Here is a 22,827-nt window from a genome sequence, read left to right on the forward strand (position 1 = left end):
TGATATTTATTATTATTTTTAAGTCCCAGATAGTAAAAGCTCCTCTCTGTGTATCTCTCTAGGTCTGGAGCTTCACCATGATGACGTCGTCACATATTTCATTGACAAAACTATCCCTTCATGTGCTTTTATACAACACGGAAAAAGCACTAAAAAGATATATGCATAAAGCGCAGTCTACAAAGAAAAGTGATTTTAAAGAAATTTATAAAAAAAACTAATTAAAACGATGATATTTATAACTATTGTTAAGTCCCAGCTAGTAAAAACTCCTCTATTCTTGAACAAGCAACTCCACGACTATGACGTCACTGTATACTGTTAAGTCAGGGTAGCGTAGTGTTTCTTTCCTCACCTTCAACTTCTGCGGTCCGGGTACGAATCCGGCTCAGGCTACATGTGTATTGGGTTTTCAGTCCCTAACTGAGTGCGTGAGTTTTCCCCAAAACACTTATCATGGGTTTTCCTCCCACCTCAGGCTAAATCTGAACATTTCTTCATTGCCTTCACTCATTACCATCCTGCAATTGGCGCTAAATGCGCTATTGGATGAACAGATATAAATATAAATAAGTATTTAGTCATAACATGGAGCTAGTATACACAAGGAGTAAGCATATACGGAGATCAGAAGGGTCAATGATGGCCACCGCCAGCAATGCACGTACTGCAAAGACAAAACAAATTACGCGCCACTTGCGGGCTATAACGAATGCTCAGAGTTGCATTTTCAAAGGATTGTGGGTACTGCGCGTGCGTGTCAGTAAACTTCAGCGCGTTCAACATGGACGCCATCGAGACGGAAACCACTGTCATCGAACACTTAAATTCGATAATTTTAGTGATTGTTCTGATATTCCAGTGATAATGAAAGCCTGGATACGTCCTTACACCCCAAAACGTCTCTCTTAACACAAATCCCCCAAAAATACGCGACAAGAAAACTGAAAGAATGTAGCTGGTCCAGAGGAAAATGAAAAAAACACAAACACGTGGGATCAATGCCACGAAACACATTGACCGTCAACATAATCACGGTCACCAGATTCATCTATCTTGGCCATCGGAAGAATCGCTGCCATCAAACTCATCTTGGCTGCTGAAAGAATTGCTCATACCAAGCTTATCCTGGTCATCCATCGGATCACTACCACCAAACTCATCTTGGCTGTCGAAAGGACTGCTGCTGCCACACTCATCCTGGTCATCCAACTGATCACTGTTACCAAACTTATCTTGGCCGTCGAAAGGCTCACTGCCATCGAACTCATCCTGGTCATCCAACGGATCACTGTCACCAAACTCATCTTGGCAGTCGAAAGGACCGCTGCTGCCACACTCATCCTGGTCATTCAACGGATCACTGTCACCAAACTTATCTTGGCTGTCGAAAGGCTCACTGCCATCGAACTCATCCTGGTCATCCAACGGATCACTGTCACCAAACTCATTTTGGCTGTCGAAAGGCTCACTGCCATGGAACTCATCCTGGTCATCCAACGGATCACTGTCACCAAACTCATTTTGGCTGTCGAAAGGCTCACTGCCATGGAACTCATCCTGGTCATCCAACGGATCACTGTCACCAAACTTATCTTGGCTGTCGAAAGGCTCACTGCCATCGAACTCATCCTGGTCATCCAACCAATCACTGTCACCAAACTTATCTTGGCTGTCGAAAGGCTCTCTGCCATCGAACTCATCCTGGTCATCCAAAGGATCACTGTCACCAAACTCATCTTGGCAGTCGAAAGGACTGCAGCTACCAGCCTCATCCTGGCCATCCAACGGATCACTGTCACCAAACTCATCTTGGCTGTCGAAAGGCTTAGTGCCATCAAACTTATCATGGTCATATAACAGATCACCAAACTTATCTTGGCTGTCGAAAGGCTCACTGCCACGGAACTCATCCTGGTCATCCAACGGATCACTGTCACCAAACTCATTTTGGCTGTGGAAAGGACTGCAGCTACCAGCCTCATCCTGGTCATCCAACGGATCACTGTCACCAAACTCATTTTGGCTGTCGAAAGGACTGCAGCTACCAGCCTCATCCTGGTCATCCAACGGATCACTGTCACCAAACTTATCTTGGCTGTCGAAAGGCTCACTGCCATCGAACTCATCCTGGTCATCCAACGGATCACTGTCACCAAACTTATCTTGGCCGTCGAAAGGCTCTCTGCCATCGAACACATCCTGGTCATCCAACCGATCACTGCCACCAAACTTATCTTGGCTGTCGAAAAGATTGCTGCCACCGAACGCATCCTGGTCATCCAACGGATCACTGTCGCCAAACTCACTTTGGCTGTCGAAAGGACTGTAGCTACCAGCCTCATCCTGGTCAACCGACGGATCACTGTCACCAAACTTATCTTGGCTGTCGAAAGGCTCACTGCCGTCGAACTCATCCTGGTCATCCAACCGATCACTGTCATCAAACTCATCTTGGCTGTCGAAAGGCTCTCTGCCATCGAACACATCCTGGTCATCCAACGGATCAAGGTCACCAAAATCATCTTGGCTGTCGAAAGGACTGCAGCTACCAGCCTCATCCTGGTCATTCAACGGATCACTGTCACCAAACTCATTTTGGCTGTCGAAAGGCTCACTGCCATGGAACTCATCCTGGTCATCCAACGGATCACTGTCACCAAACTCATTTTGGCTGTCGAAAGGCTCACTGCCATGGAACTCACCCTGGTCATCCAACGGATCACTGTCACCAAACTCATTTTGGCTGTCGAAAGGCTCACTGCCATGGAACTCATCCTGGTCATTCAACGGATCACTGTCACCAAATTCATTTTGGCTGTCGAAAGGCTCACTGCCATGGAACTCATCCTGGTCATCCAACGGATCACTGTCACCAAACTCATTTTGGCTGTCGAAAGGCTCACTGCCATGGAACTCATCCTGGTCATCCAACGGATCACTGTCACCAAACTCATTTTGGCTGTCGAAAGGCTCACTGCCATGGAACTCATCCTGGTCATCCAACGGATCACTGTCACCAAACTCATTTTGGCTGTCGAAAGGCTCACTGCCATGGAACTCATCCTGGTCATCCAACGGATCACTGTCACCAAACTCATTTTGGCTGTCGAAAGGCTCACTGCCATGGAACTCATCCTGGTCATCCAATGGATCACTGTCACCAAACTCATCTTGCCTGTCGAAAGGACTGCAGCTACCAGCCTCATCCTGGTCATTCAACGGATCACTGCCACCAAACTCACATAGGTTGTCGAAATAATCGCTGTCACCAAGCTTTTCCTGGTCATCCAACTGATCACTGCCACTTTGGCCGTCAACATAATCATTGCCACCAAACTCATCTTGGCCGTCGAATGAATTGCTCTCATCAAACCCATTGTGGTCGTCCAAGGTATTATACAAGCAGTGTACACTACGCTGAATCCGATCAACCAACGAAAGAGGAGGTCCCTTCTGGAAGCTGGCATGATCAACTCTCTTCTTGAACAGCTGGATGATAACATTGCACCTACTCAATGGAAGGTAATTGAAGTTACGAGAGTAGGATCTAACAGTAACAGAATATTCCCCAAAAGGTAAGCTGGAATAGCCACGAAACTGGGACACCACATCAAGACCAGCTGGAGATGCAAAGTCCCTCTCAAACTGCGTGTCGCTTTCGTGTGCATTGTCGATGTACAGCACGAAGCACCCGGGTTTTATTTCTCGGAGAATCGAACGGAGGAAGTTACCTCGTGATCGTCCATGGTTCGTTCGGAAGAAAGCAGATACTGCTGAGAAGAATTTTACCAAGGTGATCAAGTCAGCCTGTTGGATGAATTGAAGGGCATTGCTTGCGAGACCTACATCTCTGACAACATCGCACCTTTGGTATTTTACCCTAAAATACTCTGGAATGCATTGGTGTATTGTGTCCCACGTGTCTTTCCAGTTGGGATACAGATCCAAGACCAGACACTCCAGCGAAGGAGGGAATATTCCATACTCACGGAGGAAGGTTGTCACGCCCACCAGGTCAGACCCAGGCCCGCCCCCGATGCTGCACACTTTCATGTTGCTCATGTTGCGCCATGCAGCTATGATGTCATTTGATTCGCGTTGAAGTGAGAAGTGCACGAGATGACAATGCTGCATCAGGTACAGGAACACGTAGGCGCAGCGGTAGGCTGAGTCACTCCAGTCGGGTCGATACTGACTAGAGGCTATCGAAAGTCCTCCTTTGTACATATGGGAGATGTTTTGCAAAGCATGCTTGACTTTTTCAGTTCTTGATGATCCCGAAACCTGGTCCATGAGGTCGTCCAAGACTTCTGTCAGTATCTGACGAAAAAGGTCTGCAGGTTCGACCCGAGCAGATGTCAAAAGGCGATTCCAAGCTTCCATGGTCTGTAATAAACCATCCAAAAATGAAAAAGGAACAGTAAAAGTTCATGCATCATGAATTCACTGGGAAAAAGGTGTTCCATTTTTTTGCAGCAGTGCACCAATCAACACTATATGAATATAAAAATGTTAACGACTCATTACGTATTACACTGCATTCAGTGACAATGCTTTATGAATTGTGGAAAATGTCTTACATTTTATAACAAATTCCTTTTAAAATATTTCCAACGAGTTTTTACGTATTTAATACACAAATACCATAGAGACGGAAAAGGATATTTGCATAAAGCGCAGTCTACAAAGAAGAGTGATTTTAAAGAAATTTATAAAAAGCTATGATACTAAAAACGATGGTATTTATAATTATTTTTAAGTCCCAGCTAGTAAAAACTCCTCTATTCTTGAACATGCAACTCCACGACTATGACGTCACTGTGTACTGTTAAGTCAGGGTAGCGCAGTATTTCTTTCCTCACCTTCCACTTCTGCGGTCCGGGTTCGAATCCGGCTCAGTCCATAATGTGGATTGGGTTTTCAGTCCCTACCTGAGTCCGTGGGTTTTCCCCAAAACACCTATCATGGGTTTTCCTCCCACCTCTAAATCTGAACATTTCTTCATTGCCTTCACTCATTACCATCCTGCAATTGGCGCTAAATGCACTATTGGATGAACAGATATAAATATAAATAAGTATTTAGTCAAGACATGGAGCTAGTATACACAAGGAGTAAGCATAAACGGAGATCAGAAGGGTCAATGATGGCCACCGCCAGCATTGCACGTACTGCAAGGACAAAACAAATTACGGGCCACTTGCGGGCTCTAACGAATGCTCGGAGTTGCATTTTTAAAGGATTGTGGGTACTGCGCATGCGTGTCAGTAAACTTCAGCGCGTTCAATATGGCCGCCATCGAGACGGAAACCACCGTTATCTGAGACTTAAATTTGATAATTTAGTGATTGTTCTGATATTCCAATTGTGGGAGGGGTGCTATCTGGTGGGGGTGCGCATGAACAGGCACACCAGAACAACCTGGGCTGGGATCTCTGCTGGTGTTATTGCTATTTAAATTTCAGCAGTAGACAGGCCAACAGCGGAGGTGACGGCAAACATGAGGAATTTTAAGAAAAAGAAACACAACTTAAGTTAATTGTTCCTTCTAGGTGAATGGCAGGAATTATACATGTATAATCTGAATGTATTGAAATGGCACAGTTTGGCCCTAAAATGATGAAATTGGAAATGTCTGGAAAAACAGTTTATCTACTCTACTCCTTCCAAATTAATTGCCAAGAAAATTAAATTCACACTGTGGACTTCCTCCTGATGGAAATAACAAAGAGTTCACCCTACTGTCATTATCCAATCCTAAAATTACTTGTACATTGGAATAAAGACTATAAATCAATATCCCTCAAGTACTGGGAAGATTACCCCCTAATTACTGTGTACCTTAGAGATAGAATCTAATATAATTGAAGTCCATTCATTCCAAACAATTTCAAAATTAAAGCAATAATTATCTCCAATAAGCAAGGGATTTACATGTCACTTAATCCTCAAGTACATGTGCCCGTCTCATTAATTTACATGTCACAATTTGCCCAACATGTGCCTGTACATGTACATGCAAGTAAAATACACTTATGCGAAACCAGTAACTTCCTTCATTAAATGATCTAAACTACATAACCCCAAATAATTACTCCACCATAGATCCTACTTATAGTTTTGGTCTCGGCACCATGGACGTCGACACAGATATATTTATATATACATTCATATGCAAACCAGTTGTCTGAGCACACTGCAGTAAGACCGCCATTATTTTACCGCCCGAGGGTAACAAAACCATTTGCCCAATTTACCCATAAAATAATGTATTTATACCCTTCCCACGATGTCTAACAATTCTTCCACTCCCCTGGAAACCCATTCGATGATTAACATGAAATTTACAAGCTCAAGAATAGTCAAAGTTACCGATTTAAATTTACACAGTAGACAAGCCAACAGCGGAGGCGACGGCAAACATGAGGAATGCCCCTGCCACCGCATGATGGCGCTGTTGCTACACACCAGCATACTCACAATTATATGTACAATATGCATGACATTCCTCACACAATGATAATGAAAGCCTGGATACGTCCTTACACCCCAAAACGTCTCTCTTAACACAAATCCTCCAAAAATACGCGACAAGAAAACTGAAAGAATGCAGCTGGTCCAGAGGAAAATGAAAAAACACAAACACATGGGATGAATGCCACGAAACACATTGACCGTCAACATAATCACGGTCACCAGATTCATCTATCTTGGCCGTCGGAAGGCTCACTGCCATCGAACTCATCATGGTCATTCGTCCTTTGTTGAATGTATAATTAAACTGTAGTCATGAAATGCAAGATTTGCAAAAATACACCAGTTCAAACATTTCTACGCACTTACTAAGTACCTCATCAGGAAACTACCTGCACGTTTCAACTGTGCTGGATCCAACGTGGACTCTGATCTATAAATCACCTCTTAACATTTTATTTTTATATTTTCTATAGCAGAGATTTGTGTGTTTACAATAGATGTAAATACCACAAGCGGATTGTCTTTGTTTGTTCACACTGGTCTTCATATAGTGGCTTGTCCTTGTGTGTTCACACTGTTCTTCACATGGATAGGTGTCTCAAGGTTGAAGTGCATAAAAAGTGTCATTACAAAGTGCAAACGGCACCCATTTTGCATTGGAATATATGGTTACAAAAATGGACACAAAAAGATTAAGTCGATGTATACGCAAGAAGCAACTCACTGTTTAAACTTTTTCAAAAGCAGAAAATGAAACGCTTGTTTCACTTGAGAGCTACTTTAATTGGTCTGGCAAAATCTCATGAAGAGTTTTCTGTTTTACTTTTACATTCAGTATTTCGGATTACTGTTAAATGCAGAAGCATGCTACACGTGGAATGGTCCGTTACATTTTACAACAATTTTACATTAAAACATTTACACCTGGTACATGTACTTACGCTTGAATAAAAATCATCACATAAACGCAAAAAGAATCAAAACGCTGTAAAGTCCAGCGCATAGTTTGCGAAGTGGTCTCCAGTCAGTACATTATGTATTGCTTGAATTAAGACCTGCATTTACAAAGATTGTAATTTTGAAGCAAACTAAATAAGTGAATAATATAAAGTTTTATCTTTATTCTGATTTGTATGTATAAAATAAATGTACTCATATCAATAATATAAGTACTATCATTTCAAGAAATATTGGTATCATTAGTAAGCTCAAAGCCTTCTTCCCAAAGAAAGTCCTCTTCGTGCTGTATAATTCATTAATATTGCCATATTTAAAATATGGGATTCTGGCGAAATTATGCTGTTGAGCATATTAGCAGAATTCATAGCTTACTAAAACGAGCTCTAAAGGCAATTGATTTTGTCAATATGTCAGAACATACAAGTTCTTTTTTACAGACACAAAACTCTTAAGGTCAGCAACATTTACTCTCTTCAACTCGGAACCTTTATACACTGTTTAAGTAACAATTCCCCTCCAAACTACAATTAATAAAATGCTTTGTAGAAATGAAACTATTCACCATTATTTTACAAGAGAGTCTAGAGATTTTCTCTCTTTATTTGCAAGAACGACCATTTTCCAAAAGACAATTCGTCATCAAGACCCCAAGTACTGGAATTCCCTACAGAATTCTCTTATACCATTCACAGTCTCCCCTTGTTTAAATCTTAAAAAACTTAAAAATTATCTTTTGTCAATTACTTGAATTCTGAATAATATTGCAGGCTAACATGAACATGTAGGCCTACATGTGCCAACGATTTTTAGCATTGTTCCACCTCTTTGACAGAAGTTTGGTTTTGTCGATAGTTTAGCTTTTTTAATTAATGTTTTTTACGTGTTTAAGTGCATAATGTATTTTTTTCAGTTAAGGTTCAAAGTAAAATTTTAGCTTTCAGTAGGGAGATCCTTACTTGACAATCATTGCTTTTGGGGATGTCCGTCCATGTCATTATGAATAACTCCAGAATATAATTGTATGTATTGAAAATGTGTCAAGTGGTGTGGAAAAAAATAATAAAGAATGAAATGAAATATATACATTGTTTTATGTTTAATAAGAACACACTGAATGCAAGACTCGGTGATACATGTCAAAGATTAACTGACAACATGGTGGAGGGCCCACTGTGAATTCGTGTGGAAGGATTATTTTTTCCTTCTTGTTTTGATTTCTGGACTTTGTAGGAATCGAAATCTGCATTCAACTACAAATCTGTCTTTATACAAAGATTAAAATACGTATTCTTTTGTTATAGGCCTATGCAGCTCTTTGCCAGTCGAGCGAGAACGGTTCATTCTAATATACGTGTGTGTGCATTGCTTAATTCGGAGGCATCATTCGAAGAGCCAAAATGAAGCATTCAAGACGTTTTACCTACAATTTGATGAGCACTATACAGTATACAATCTTCGCCTTTACCTTTCTGTGCCATAATACTCTATTCTTAAAAGGAAGGAATGGACTATTGACCATTTGAATCCAAAAAGAGCGAGAGCATCGTTCCTCCTTCGTATACACTCCCCGATATCACCGTCATAAATGCATTTTTGTCGACCAAATTAAAAAGTGAGAGTTTGTAAAGTGGCGTGGATTCAGACGTGCCAATGGTGCCGTAATGGTGCCTACGCAGGCTGCCAAAACGTAAATGTTTCGGTAACAGTTTACATACTTGATTCACAGACGGTGGTATGAAATTCTAGCAGCCATAATAGCCAGCAGTCACAAAAATGCTCTGCCCTATCATGTAAAAAGCACAGGTGTGTTTAAAAACGTCACCCCATGTTTCAATTAAACCTACCTCTTAATCTCCACCCCCTGATGTCACATGTCAAATAAAGCGCAAATTTTAGGCTATAAAAACAAAGCATAAATGTGAATTTGTAAAATCCAAAAATGACTCCTCAGAAAAAAAAGGGGGTGGATGATAGGAAGGTTATTGTATGTATCGACTCACGACTAAAGCTGCAACATTACAACCGAATTCCAAATAAATTCCATTGGGAAAACCTGTGGTTTGTAATGACGCAATGAAAGAGAGAGGATCACAAAATAGAGCATGCCGGACAGCACATTCTGGCTTTAACTTCATCATTGGAATTTTGTCTCGATGCCCCGTGGCAGCCGCTGTTCGTCGTTCGGAGGCTGGTGGTTGACACATGAACGGGTCTGTGCCGACGAGTTTCGCCGGAGGGTGTTTGTGTGAGCGGTCCGAGCGGGCTTAATTCCCGTTTTGATTCTCTGGTTGGTTTGGGGTTGGAGGGGCTGGCAGAGATTCTGATATCGCGAGGATCTGTAGGGGATTTATGGCCCACGGACCTTGTAATAGTGCTTCTCGGTGGTTCCTGCGCGGAAGAGGAGATTCCATACAGCTGGTTAAAGTTGGTATAAGCCGGTCGATTGTAATTGGGATGAGCTGTTATGGATTGAGTTGTGCTCACCTGAGGCGTCATGTCCATTCTGCGAGAACTGCTGGAGGCAGAAGTCACAGCCTGGGACGAACAAATACCCCATAATTGGTTTGCGACGGGGGACGTTTGGGGCACAGCTGTCTGCTTGGAGGTAATCCTCGCTAACTTGTTGCCGGTTGGGTTATTCTCGTCTCTGATGGCTAAAACGGATTCAATTGATCCCTTCTTTCGGAAGAGTTGGATGACCACCTCACAGTTTCGCATCGGACTAAAATCAAAAAGTCGGCAGTACTTTCTGATGGGAAAGGAATATTCTCCTTTAGGCAACGTGGGTTTGCCGCGGAATTGAAAGACTAAGGCCAGACCAGCTGGGGATGCAAAGTTCTGTTGGAATTCAGTACAACCTGATTCGTTATCGTTATCGATGTACAGCACGAAGCAGCCTGGCTTTGCCTCCCGAAGGATATCTCGCAGAAAATTACCACTAGACCGGTCTTTCCGGAAGAAAGCAGCCACTGCCGAGAAAGACTTGGACAGAGTCAGAATATCAGCCCGTTTGACAAACTGCAGATCCTGACTGTGAAGCTTCGTATCTCTCACCAAGTCACATTTACGGTAATTCACGGTGAAGCTCTCCGGTAAGTGATGGTATATCGTATCCCAGGTGTCTTTCCAAGTGGGATACAGATCCAAGACCAGACACTCCAGCGAAGGAGGAAAGATTCTGTTCTCACGGAGGAAAATTGTCACGCCCACCAGGTCGGACCCAGGCCCGCCTCCGATGCTGCACACCTTCAAGTTGCTCTTGTTGCGCCAACTTTTTGCAACCACGTCTGAGTACTGCAGCGAGCCGTTCACAAGATAGCAATGCTGCATCAAGTACACAAACACATAAGCGCAGCGGTTTGCGGGATCGTTCCAATCGGAACGGAAGTTTGAATGGGCATATCTGAGTCCATTTTGATACATATTTGTGATACTCCTTAGCGACTGCTTGACATTATCCCAGTTGTTTGTCAATCCGTTAGGAACCTGATTCACAAGTTCATCCAGGACATCCGACAAGATTCGCCGACAATATTCCGCGACAAGGTTGGCGTTGGGCACTTGAAGATCCATGATCTGCCCAAACAAATTACGAATAAGGAAACAGGTAAGTCAAGCAGGAACAGCTTATCTGGATGGTATAGGCAAATGTAATGTGCCTCCAAGATTACTTCCAAAGCATAGTGCAGATAAGACGAAAATCTGCATTACCCTGTCACAAATCGATTCCAAGTTTGGTAGTTCTCCAAATCTAACTAGGAAAACTCAACTGCTGAAGTTCCAGCTCAGTGCATATTAATATTACATTCTTCAAGTGAAGATGCAGTCTTGTTAACGCCAAGGCTAGGGCAGATCCCCTACCAAATTGTTTATGCTTGATATTCGTATTCGTAAATGGGATGGACCGACATTATTGGAGACTATGATCCGGGGCGAGGTTCTTTTTCAAATTAAAATATGACATAATAGCATAACATAGTTTTAGAACCGACATCATGGGGGGGTCTTTTTCCTTTCCATTTCTTCTAGAAGTGTGCAAAAATGCCGAAATGTATAGCGTTCACCCTTCAAGAAAGGTCATACCTCTATAGGAGGTTATACCTGTAAAAACATTACCGTACCAAAAATGCTGCCCCCCTCCCCGAAAAAAGAAGCTTTCCCACCTAAAATTTGGCTCTGGGTTAGTTCTTTGACCTTATAAAACAACTGTGATATCCATCTTGAGCAGAAGCACCCCCTCATCGGTTGAAAGGAACCTTGTTGGTGGGGAGGGAAATTTTTTGTGGCTAGCGTGACAGCTACGCTTGAGTTTTATATTCGTTCGTTAACCACTGATGTGCAAATACCTCCAAAGGAGCCTCCCTTGCTAGGAATATTGCACCTTCTCTTGGTCAGCTGGGGGCTCATAGTCCTAGTTTTGATTTTTTGACTAAATGCAAAATATCAAATTAATTCTTTTGAAGTATTCCCCGAATGCCAAGCCTGCCCTGGGATGGAATCCGCCCCTGATTACTTTCACCAATATCACTTCAACCCATTTTTGTCGAGTCAATTTTTTTTAGTTCCACTGATACCTTGCAATGATTTTGACACTTTTGACATTTTGATTTTGATAATTTTATGAAAATCAGATGTACTGCTCTCTACCCCCCCCCCTAAATTTCCAAAGGCAAGTATGCCAAACATGTAAACTTTTCCCATTTATGAGCTGACACGCTGGGAGTTGGAATTAGACCAACAAAACCGTGTGCCAGCTTACGCACTGACACCCGTCACAGAACTAACACAAGCTGCAGGTTCTCCCTGATGAGTTACATCTTTGCATACGTTTATGCATATTTACTGTGAGAGTTGAGTTGACCACTCACATTCTGTCTGAAGCAGTATTTAATAACCCTGCTTCGCACGAGTCCCACCCGAGTAAGCTTGTGAATTTTTTCGCAAGCTCTCGGACAAGCACTGAGCATACATGTACAGTGTTATCAATATAAACGTTGGGTGAGGGCAAAACCTGTTATATAAATGAACGTCTCCCCAACCCAAAAATACATCTTGAAATAGTTCGCAGTACCCATTGCTACACCTGACTCGGACCAGCAAGCTCGGTGGTCGAGTGGTTAAGACGTCTCCACTAATAAGCAGCAGGATTTCGTGGGTTCGAGTCCCACCCGAGTAAGCTTGTGAATTTTTTCGCAAGCTCTCGGACAAGCACTGAGAATACAGTGTTTATCAGTATATACGTTACGTTAGGGCAAAACCCGTTATATAAATTATCTGCTTCACACTGAATGGGAGTGGTCAACTCAACTCTAACCTTTTCATAAGTTCATCAAGTAGCATTAAAACATCCATGCAATGAATTTTTTTGTGCTACACACTTTTTATGCATCTTCTTCAGTGTCTGAAAACTGCTTAAAACATTCCGGAATTTTTTTTCACTCGCTGAAATTTTTCCAGATAAGTGATGGCAATGTAGCTGTGATGTAGGGAACGCACTCTGCAGTTGACATGTAGGCCTACTCTTGTTTAAATTTGTGAACCCCAAATTTACTTTTTGCGCTGACTTATCGCAATATATAAAAACAATAAATTTACTATAGCAAAATATAAAAACTTCCAGCAGATTTTGTGCACAATCAACTTGATGCAACATTGAGGCTTAGTGCCTGGGATGACAGTGTACAGTTTTGCTTATAGATGTGCAAACTGCATTAGCATAAACCAAGACAGGTTCCAAAATGAAATTTAAAAAGCCAAAGATTTAAGATAAATGGGGGTAATTAGAGACAGGGTTAATTAAAACTCATAAACTTAACAAGAGTTTCGGAGGCACAACTCCTATTTTATTACGAGAACAAATTCAGCACTCACTACTGTGGCGGTTCGTGAAAACCCCAGATTCTTCGAAGTCGGTCGCATACAAAAGCTACTCACCGAGAGAATAAATTTCAACCTCATAACCAAAGATTTATAACTGGTGCCATGCCTCAACAAACCCAGGCAAATTGTTTTAGTACCAGCGACTAATCTGTAATAAACATGAGGCTTAATCGGTTTGTAGCTACGGTTTGTACAAATTCATGCTTCCCACACATAAAATTAGACGCACTTGCCTTTGCAACAGAATGCGATATATGACTCTGGCCTATTTTGCGTCATTTGGTCGACACGATAACAATGAAAATGAGAAATGGTTTACCTCAAAAACAGTCAAATCGTACTGAAAACATGTAAGTCCGTCTTACTATCGATTCATTGCAAACAATGGCGATGACATTGGCGGCGACAGTAACACGCTGCAAAGGGTCTGGTAATCGGGATATTTAATGCTCATGTTAAGCCATTAATGTAGCTGGTACTACCGCGGCAGCCGCCATGTCAGTGTCTAAGTCCAAAGGTCAAGTTGAGGCTGGGGGAAATCATGTTTAGCGTCCATGTTGGCCAAGTCCTTTGGGGAACTTCGTGGATTTATTACTTAGTTTTGCCATAGGAATAACTGTGAAAAAGCATATGTCTTCTCATCATCTAAAAATAAAATACTTACGGTGAAATTCATGCCTAAAGGCCGGCTCGTGCTTGGCGCGAAAGCGAATTTGTCAATTTGTGACTTACCAGATATTCGCTATTGGAAGTCTCAAATGTTGTTCGTCAACTCGCTTTGCTTTCATGTTTGAACATCGATGTGAAGATAGTTCCTCGTCCCTCGTTTGACGCTCGACAATCAACGTTGAATTCGAACGTTGAAAGAGCATTTGACACTCGGGAAGCACATCCCTAAAAGGGATGGAGTCCAAAAGGGACCAAAAAAGATAAAGAAAAAATAAAACACTCCGCCACCATGCACATCCATTCATATGTACCAAATTTACATTGTACGTGCCATTTCATACATGCCATTTCACAATGATGTACATGTACATGTGTATACAAACAAGTCTCTCCCATAGAGGGAACCTAGGGTATGGGGGTTCTTCGGGGTCAACAAGCCCTGAAATGTAGGCAATGGTTTTTTATGGCAGTAAAATTATTAGAGGGAAAACGATTATATATATATATTTATATATATATGTTGTTTCAGCAAAACTTTTCCAGTCAATCGATATAAATTATACATTAATCCAACGCTCCGGCTCAAAACTTCTTTTTTTTCCCATGAAAGTGCTTCTGTACACTTTAGCTACCCCGTTGACTCCATTTCAACCAGGGCAAAGCAGTTTTCCACAGTTCAAATGATGTTGACGAAAGTCTTGTCTTGTCGGTGGAGTTCTTCCCTTTCAAACCGGAGTGAAAAAGCGAATGCATCGCACCACACTTTTCTCAAATCGAAATCAAATTCCCACGCCCGTGCCCCGCTTGGAGATTACATTGAATCTGATGTCATTCTTCTCCTCGATCATCGTCGATTCCTTGGAACCCGGGGCATAGGGGTCAAACAAGTCCTGAAATCTAGTTGGCACAGGCTGTTTTTTTTGGTTTTGTTTTTTCACTTTTACACTCCATCGCTTTTAGGGATGTGCATCCTGAATGTCCAGCGGTTACTTGTTCAACATCGTATGTCGAACGTCAAACGAGGAATAAGTCACTAACTTCAAACCTCCTGTTTGATCCAGCCTTTCGACTGTGCTGATTTTTTGTCCACGACTGTGATCTCCAAACATGTTCTTCTACTGTCCAACTACTATACAAGTATAGCCTACTTCAGCTTCACACGAGTCCTTGAAAGCTACTAAAACCGTTCTCGGATTCCAATTCTCTTCAAGTTGTCCAACTTTTCTCTGTCCTTTTCGTATTTTTCAACAGTGGAAACCTATGGTTTTTTGGTTGTAGCTGCCATGAAATTGAAGAAGACTACCTCCTACGTACCGTACCCGGACGCTGAATATATTTATTTTCATATTTGGCCTGAAGGTTCTGTTAAAGTCCTTATGACATGTTTCGTGTCATCTGAACCACAGGCAGTCGTGACGTAATCATGTTCCACAGGCCTGTCAGCAAAGCGTTCCACACGGATACACAACAATCCGCCACTGGTGCCATGAACCGTTTTTGTGGAAGTGCCGCGAAATATGAACGCATTGGAAAGAAGAATTATTTATGAGGGAGGCGCGAAGTGGAAAAGTGGAAAATTTAGTCCATCATCAAATGAAATTCCATTACACGAAAATTGAGAAACATAAGGATATTTCTTTTATATAAATCCAGCTCCTGCTAATGAGCTACGTTTTCGTCATTCACTAGCCAATGTAATGAATATGCAGTAGGGCCTAGTACGTACATAATTTCAAAGTCCTACATTTGCAGATGTCCTTTAAGTAGCTGACAAAATTATTGTTAAAGGCATACTTGATTTATAGATAGTTGTTTGGGACTAAGTGGAATTAAGATTGGGATAAAAAAAGTTCAGGTGAAGCCATTCCTTGCTGGATTAATGTGTAAAGTGACGCAGTTGGACTTTTCGCAATAGTGCGTCTCCAAGAGTTTGCAAATATGTCGACCCCCACGCGCATCGGGAAGGATAGACAGATTTCGCGCACTGTGATTGGTCAACGCGTTGCAAACTCTTGGAGGCACACTGTTGTAAATCGCCAATATTATTCCCGTCTCGTTCTATCTTTCCGATACAAAGCTTACTATGTTCACTCAACTTCAAGGAGGCAGGCTCTCTTGGCGCACTGCGTTAAATAGTCTCCTAGCTCCTACCGTTACAGACACATATATCTGCCGAGGAGCGAAAGTATCCGTCCACAACTTTTACCTTACATAATAGTCCGTTCAAGTACGTCAGGGAACTTCAGCGTCTAAATGGCAACTTGCCCCCAACCCCTGGTGTTTTTGTTTGTTTGTTTGTTTGTTTGTTTTGGTTGTGGACTTGATCTATTAGAATACTTCAGAGGAAAGAAAGTAATCTATATAATTATTATCAAATATTAGCACCAGAACCTTAAGAAAACAACACTATAAATTAAAAGCTAAGGATGTCGGGATGGCGAGTAAGGCTTTTGATATTTTTTTCACCACCACTATCATGTTGAATGAGCCCAAAGCCGCGTTCCCTTTTGAATTTGTAGAAAATTATTTTATTTTTTCACTGCAATTTTTCAAACGTCTCCTCCTTTCCAGGAATGGATCAGATCCAAGCTTCATCGCCAATTCTTACCTGACTTTTCGTCATATTGTTCAGTGTCATTCTTTTGTTTATTTGTTATTTTAGCCAAAAGAACTTAGCCACAAGAATTCTATGACTTAAATATATAGTCTTTCCATGACGGTAGGACACTTACAGTCCGAAGGATTCTGCAACCACAGTGAAGCGGCTGAACCTTCCATATCGAAGCCAATGTTTGAGAAACGCTGTCTCGAAAAACAAAATGGCGCTCCCAGACGTCGGTACAAAAACGTCGCTACATTTGTGCTTGTACATAATGTAAGCCCTTGCATCCAATTTGTGGACCGTCAGTTGCTGTAGTCAATGTAAATGTTCATAATTTCGATGACTCTTTACTTATTCCACAACAAAGGTTTGCGAGAATCTATGTGAATGGTATGACCTTGGGCCTGGATCTTTCTGTTTTGAAAATGTTCGATTGGTTGGCTGTATGCCTAAGGAACAGTAGGATCGACCCTATCCATCTGACGATGATAGTCGTCCATTGGGGTAGGATGCTACTTGTATTTCCGACACCAAAAGAACATAAAAAATGTGTAGCGTGGGCGGCCGCGAGGGAACTGACTCATTTAGAGGCTTGTATCGTGTATGGCATGTATGGAAAATGGCCAGTCACAAGAACTGTTTACATGTCATGCATGTAGGCCTAGGCCGATATCCCATAGTTTTAGCCCCATGAAGTTTTACTGAGTCTAATTAAGCTGCAAACAAACATGACAAACAAACTTGGAAAGAGTTTCACCTACTTGACACCTTGTGCACAAACCCTATGGAATTGGTCTTAAAATTGTGTTTTCTAAGTAAGCGACTTGTTTTTTCCCCTCCTAAATTGAACTTTCTGGACATGTTTTTGCTTTCTGACATGTCTGTTAACCGTGAGGTTAATTCAGAAGGTAGTGGGTATTTCATGCATTTGAGCTCTAGAGCCTGGTTTTCTTTGAAATCGATCTTAAAGCTCTTTACACTGAAGTGTTAACCTGTAGCCCACTCCAATTTCTTCCTCTGCATGTAAGTCTTGTATGGTATGTCCTGGCTACACTTCCAGTCAGACACCTTTTGGAATGCTCGCTTGCTTGAATGCTTTCAACTTTTGTTTGTGTTCCTTCTGCCCAGGTTGTCACTGCCGAATACATATAGATTTGTGTGTCACTGGTGAAAAAAATGTGCAAGCGTTATAAGCCAAAGAAAAGCAGACTGTGCTAGATTTTGTGGCAACCTTCATCTGGGTTGCCTGGAAAACAGCAAGCATCTTTTATCGCTGGATGAACGTCTCTGCCTCGAGATGTCGGAGTCGGGATCCAGTCGTAAAAAATCCAAGACCATGACCACGTCAGTGTCGCAGAGTGAGAACTTAGGTGGTGAGTACAAGGACTTGGAGATGAGCTGCGATGGAAAAGTGGGTTGGATATGTTTCTTAAGGGAATAGAGAGAGCTGAAAATATTTCACATTTTGTCAGAACAGTTGTCGAAATTACCACTTTGGTGCCTATGGTAGTACAGTTTGAAATTTTCTGTTGTTTTGTCGAAAAAATTGGAAATTTCATACAAATCAAAAGTTCTGTTTATTTAGCCTTAAAAACAAATAAATTTCACTGGTCTTTGCTCTTAATACACCACTATCATGTGACAAGTTTCTTATTGGGCTTCTTGATTTGAAGTCATTCATGTTTTCTTGTTGGGTAAGGTTCCACGCTTAGCCTGGCCACGAGCACCTCCTCGGACACCTTGTCTCTGCCGTGGATCAGAGTCAATGAACCAGGCTTGGAGCGGGACCCCAGCACCACCTCCACCATCATGCTGGACACCAACGTCAAGCCAGGCCAGTATGTACTGCAGAGCCTCTTTGCCGAGTTCACCATTCAGGCTGAGAGGAAGATAGAGAAGATCATGTCAGAACCACTGGTAAGATGTGAACTTGGTGTTTTTTTTTTTCATGAAATGTTTGTGAGCGTTACTACTTTGTTCTTGCAAGCAAGGAAATGCACTCTAGACCCTGAATTTTGGGAAATTATCTTGCCCTATCCAAACGATACTAGTTCAACACACATAATTTACTCTTAGGTTTGGGGACTTGCTTAACATTTTTGTTCATTCAGGCATGTAAGTTTTCCTCGGATCAGCTGATTTCCTAACTTTCACACTCATGCCCTTGAAAACACGGTACAAATTCTCGTAAAGAATGGAATTTTTTTTGTTAAAGTCCAAGTTGCATGCCTGTTTCATTGCATTATATCCAACCTTTGTTAGCTTAAACTGGTGTGTTCTGTATCATAACCAACGTGTTTAGAGTGCAAGAACTTTGCTTGAGTTTTAATATTGTGTGGTTTAAATGTGCAGTGCTTTTTGATTGTAGCACCCTTGTAAGCAGTTCAAAGTCTTCCTCATGCTCGGGCCAGTAGTTTGGAAAATCAGATGACACAGAATTTTTGAGACAGATCCACAGGAATTCAGATGAACACAACCATTATAGAGAACCGAAGTGAATACGTCACGCGCACAATTAGTGTGTAAAAGGCATTAGTGCGTGAACCAAAACGGGCGGGTACTCCATTCGTTTGCACTGCCCTTTCTGGTTCACAGTGACGTCACACCTCTGTACTCTATAAAAGAGATGCAAACCTGCCCTGAGTTACAGCACATATTCATCCTTTGTTCTTATCATCATGTTCAATCAGCGTTCAAATGTAACGCTGGTCCAGTGGCCAAATCCCAGTCAAAACATCCGGGGACCAGTCAAACCCTTGTTGAATTGATCCTGCGTACCAGTCAAAACAGTTGCCGAAGTCTGCCCTTTACCTATTCTAATGCAGCTTAAGACGCCACCACTATGAGAGTGTTCGGTTTACTTTGTATTGCATTGTATTTTGTGACGTAACATCAACCTAATGCTACACACTGTGTGATATAAATCGCACATTGTGCACGATACGAAATGCACAGGGCTCTCCAATCTCCATGCTGCTTTATATGTGCATGAAATTATTTTTAAAAATACACGTATGCGGAAATCCAGTCTGTGATGAGCTGACTTCATTGGTTTCCACACAACTCGTGCTCACTTTAGATGGCCAAAGATCTAAGGGAACCAGTTACGGGCATGCACTTCGTGTGAAAGGCGTGGTGCAGAAGCATGGACATGACGGACTGAAAACACGCAGACATCATTTAGTATCTAACAGTGAGACATTGCATAAAGTTTTGACTTCGAAATGTATCAGATTGAAGTTGAAAGTAGTGCAAATGTGAAATTAATCGATGTAAATGTAAATCAAGTTCGACTGACACTGGTGATGGATGTTTTGTTTTGGACTAACGTTACTTATGCTGTACGGAAGATCAGTGTAAAGCCCAGTGCATCGTGTACCGCCGTCCGTTTGCCTGTAAGCCTACAGAAATGTTCTCAATCTTGCTAGCCATATAAAGGCCAAATTCTGTCATTGGTACAGTTTAGATCATCAGAAAAAGGGGCAAAATACTCAAGTTTTTAGCTATTTTCATTACACTCAACCGTTTTCAGATCCTGTGCGCTGGTAGTTACCCATATTATCAGGTACTTTATGCCTACTTTACCCACTTTCAAAATTTTTCGGCCCGAGACTAAGAGCCTAAAATGATTTGCAAGACCATTTGGAGACTTTGTTTCATTGTATTCCTTTATGTGGATACTCAGTGATTTCTGCAATTAAAATGGAAAATAAACCCTACCACACAAAATTATGCAGTTGTGCAAACAAAATATGGCATGGCAGTTTTTGCTTTGCAAATATTTTTCTGGAAATTGAACACACAAGACTGAGAACAGATGTCCCTACCTGCCCTGTCCGCACAAAACTTAAACAGAAGCTTTCCATTATGCAGTGTCTAAATCTTTTTGCATTTTAAAATTGAAGGATCAAAAAAAATATTTTGTCTAAATGGTTTTTAAAATTGAGGGATCCAAAATGTTAGAGGGCTGGATGTTTCAATCTTCCTAGAATCTTTCTGATTTGGCCTTTGAGAAATATTCTGCCCAAATCGAAACATCAGGCCCTCTAACTTTTTCTAAAATTTGAACTTTAGGTCACTGTAGGCAGCAAGCCACTTACGGCAGCTTTTGTATTATGCGTCCTGAAAATTGAGGGAAATGGTGAGAGAAGTTGGATGAAAATCGTTAAATATCTTGGGATAAAATGCAGCAATAAGAGTATGACTTAACTCATGAATTCAGCCATCAACTTGGAGTGGAATTTATGTTACATGTAGAGATTTATTTTTCTAATAGAGAATCAGTCAAAACCTTGGCGGGCCTGTCAAGATTTGGCTCTGCTGGTCCAGTCGGCCTTTAGTAAACAAAGTTTGGCCCTAACTTTGTTTTTACCACGATGAAATTTTGTTGGAAGATTGACTTTTTTAATTAACTGCCCCCCCTTCTTTTCATCAACAGGACAGCCCCTTGGCCAAATCCCTACAGCGTGGAGAGGACCCACAGTTTGATCAGGTAAACACATCTTGAGGCATGCAAAAGTGCCCATGAAGATACAAGCAAAATGCTTGGCAGTGGAAACCATTAAGCCATTTCGTATTGCACCCATAAAGTTCTATTCTTGTGAAAAAAGCAAAACAAAAAAACTAGGCATCATGCGCACTTGAAATGTCTTTCAGCATTCATCAAAAAAAGGCAACTGCCCATTCTTACCGTAGGTAGTATTTGAAAAGGGGGTGTCCACATTTGCCTTGAAGTGAACAAGAAGATGTCCAAGATGCGGAAGTTCTTTTGCTCCTACATGCATTTGTGCAACCAAGGTTGCCTAAATTTCACCTGGCCGACACTGTGCTGCTCAGAACTTGGGGGCTCTCATTCTTCACTCTTTTTTAAAAAAACTCACAACCTTCCAATTCTTTTCCTCAGCTCCTAAGTTCCCTAAGTGCAGTCTCGGAGCATTGTCTTCCGTCTCTTCTCAAAACCCTCTTTGATTGGTACGAGCTTCAGAATGAGGATGAAGGATCCAGAAGACAAAAGGGTGGATCAGGAAAATCTAAGGGGTAGGCAGTAGTGTGTTTTCATTACTAATTTAGGTTGTGTCCGCGTCAAAAGTTGCTTTTTTGCCTTTATAAAACATCTTACATCCCCAATGTTGACGCAATGTATTTATTTCTGTTTTTCTTCAGGGAAAAGGACTATGTGTCAGAAAGAAGAGATGTGAGTACCAAAAAAACACATGGTTCAGTATTTTACAACTTTTTGTCTTAGTATAAACGTTTGTCTCGAAAATGTTTGCAGTGTTGTGGGGAGAGGAGAGTTGTTTGTCCCTAAGTTTGCTTTAGCAGGTTGCCATGGCAATGTGATGAACCTCGGCCTTTTGTCAGTCCATATACACTGTTTGCGACTTCAAGAATATGCACCATGACTGACAGAGACATCATGCCCCATGTAGGCTGGTTTCCTCTCTCCAAACTATTCATGAGTTTGAATAGCGGGTATTGATTAATTCAGCAACCTGAGTGTAGTGCCACCGCAGTAAAGGTATCTCCTCAGTTTAGTCTGTTAGGAGTCAAAATTGGAAGGTCAGTTTTTTATTGATACAAAATGCAAAACCTTGCACATGAGAAGGACTCCCACCCTGACCTCTGGGTGCAGCACTATCATTGCTGTTAAAAAAAGGACAAGCACCAAACTATATTGTCGACCTGCTCTAGACATACTAGCCAAGAGGAAAATGCTTGCAATCATCTCAAGGCCTCCTTACCACTGCAACACCCTGAACCGAGTCGTACGGCCTCAGGCCATGTTCACATATCTCTCGGAGGTGGTAGAATGCCCTTCCAACTTCCTATTGAACAATTGTCACTGTTGACCAGTTCACCCACTCACCCCATCCTATCTTTAAGTTGAAACACTTGTAATAAGTTTCGTCATTGGGTTATTTCCCTTTTCCTTATAGTGATGCTATTTGAGATTCCTTTCAGTTATGCTAAGTGCTACATAAGATTGAGTAATATCCACATTCTGTTACATGTTCAGCTGGCGGTGGACTTCCTCTACTGTCTAGTGTTGATTGAAGTATTGAAGCAGCTACCTCTGCATCCTGTCCCGGAGAAGCAACTCAATCACATTGAGACCCTGGCCTTCAAGCACTTCAAACACAGAGACAGGTACGTTGTACGCGGCACCAGCAACTAAAGCAGACAATTCTGTTCCTTCCTCAAGACTGATCTTTTGTTTCCCATCGTTGTCTGGCAGA

General features: G+C 41.8%; 3 protein-coding genes across 14 annotated transcripts in view; 1 reads left to right on the forward strand and 2 right to left on the reverse strand.

The window, feature by feature from the left end:
• Positions 1-1,047: 1,047 nt before the first annotated feature.
• Positions 1,048-6,708, reverse strand: LOC110973244 (uncharacterized). The gene is made up of 2 exons (XM_087148571.1): positions 6,376-6,708; positions 1,048-4,389 (listed from the first exon to the last, which is right to left on the reverse strand). The coding sequence occupies exons 1-2, from the start codon at positions 6,706-6,708 to the stop codon at positions 1,048-1,050; spliced, it is 3,675 nt and encodes a 1,224-aa protein (XP_087004697.1).
• Positions 5,512-15,298, reverse strand: LOC110973245 (uncharacterized). Of its 4 annotated transcripts, XM_087132611.1 has the most exons (3): positions 13,985-15,298; positions 9,925-11,016; positions 7,533-9,828 (listed from the first exon to the last, which is right to left on the reverse strand). In XM_087132611.1, exons 1-3 carry the CDS (start codon positions 13,994-13,996, stop codon positions 9,529-9,531), a joined length of 1,404 nt encoding a protein of 467 aa, XP_086988737.1. In that variant the 5' UTR covers positions 13,997-15,298; the 3' UTR covers positions 7,533-9,528. The 4 variants fall into 4 exon arrangements, with proteins under 4 accessions (XP_086988736.1, XP_022079620.2, XP_022079619.2 ...); XM_087132610.1 differs by having other exon boundaries at positions 5,512-11,016; positions 13,985-14,541; XM_022223928.2 differs by having other exon boundaries at positions 5,512-11,016; positions 14,053-14,539.
• Positions 15,299-16,768: 1,470 nt separating this feature from the next.
• The window catches only part of LOC110973286 (protein furry homolog-like), a 66,156-nt gene continuing 60,097 nt past the window's right edge, over positions 16,769-22,827 (forward strand). For 6 of the 9 annotated variants that reach the window (XM_087132712.1, XM_087132717.1, XM_087132718.1 and 3 more), the window contains exons 1-7: positions 16,769-16,864; positions 17,720-17,964; positions 18,291-18,508; positions 21,030-21,083; positions 21,495-21,628; positions 21,755-21,785; positions 22,608-22,738. In XM_087132712.1, the coding sequence (XP_086988838.1) occupies positions 17,889-17,964; positions 18,291-18,508; positions 21,030-21,083; positions 21,495-21,628; positions 21,755-21,785; positions 22,608-22,738 (644 nt within the window). In that variant the 5' untranslated portion in view covers positions 16,769-16,864; positions 17,720-17,888. Of the gene's footprint in view, positions 17,096-17,719; positions 17,965-18,290; positions 18,509-21,029; positions 21,084-21,494; positions 21,629-21,754; positions 21,786-22,607; positions 22,739-22,827 lie in introns of all 9 variants that reach the window. The other 3 variants (XM_087132715.1, XM_087132714.1, XM_087132713.1) reach the window with 3 other exon arrangements.

The sequence above is a fragment of the Acanthaster planci genome, linkage group LG02 (genome assembly GCF_054643075.1).
Source record: "Acanthaster planci isolate LZ-2023a linkage group LG02, COTS_SCS, whole genome shotgun sequence".
Classification (NCBI taxonomy): Eukaryota; Metazoa; Echinodermata; class Asteroidea; order Valvatida; family Acanthasteridae; genus Acanthaster; species Acanthaster planci.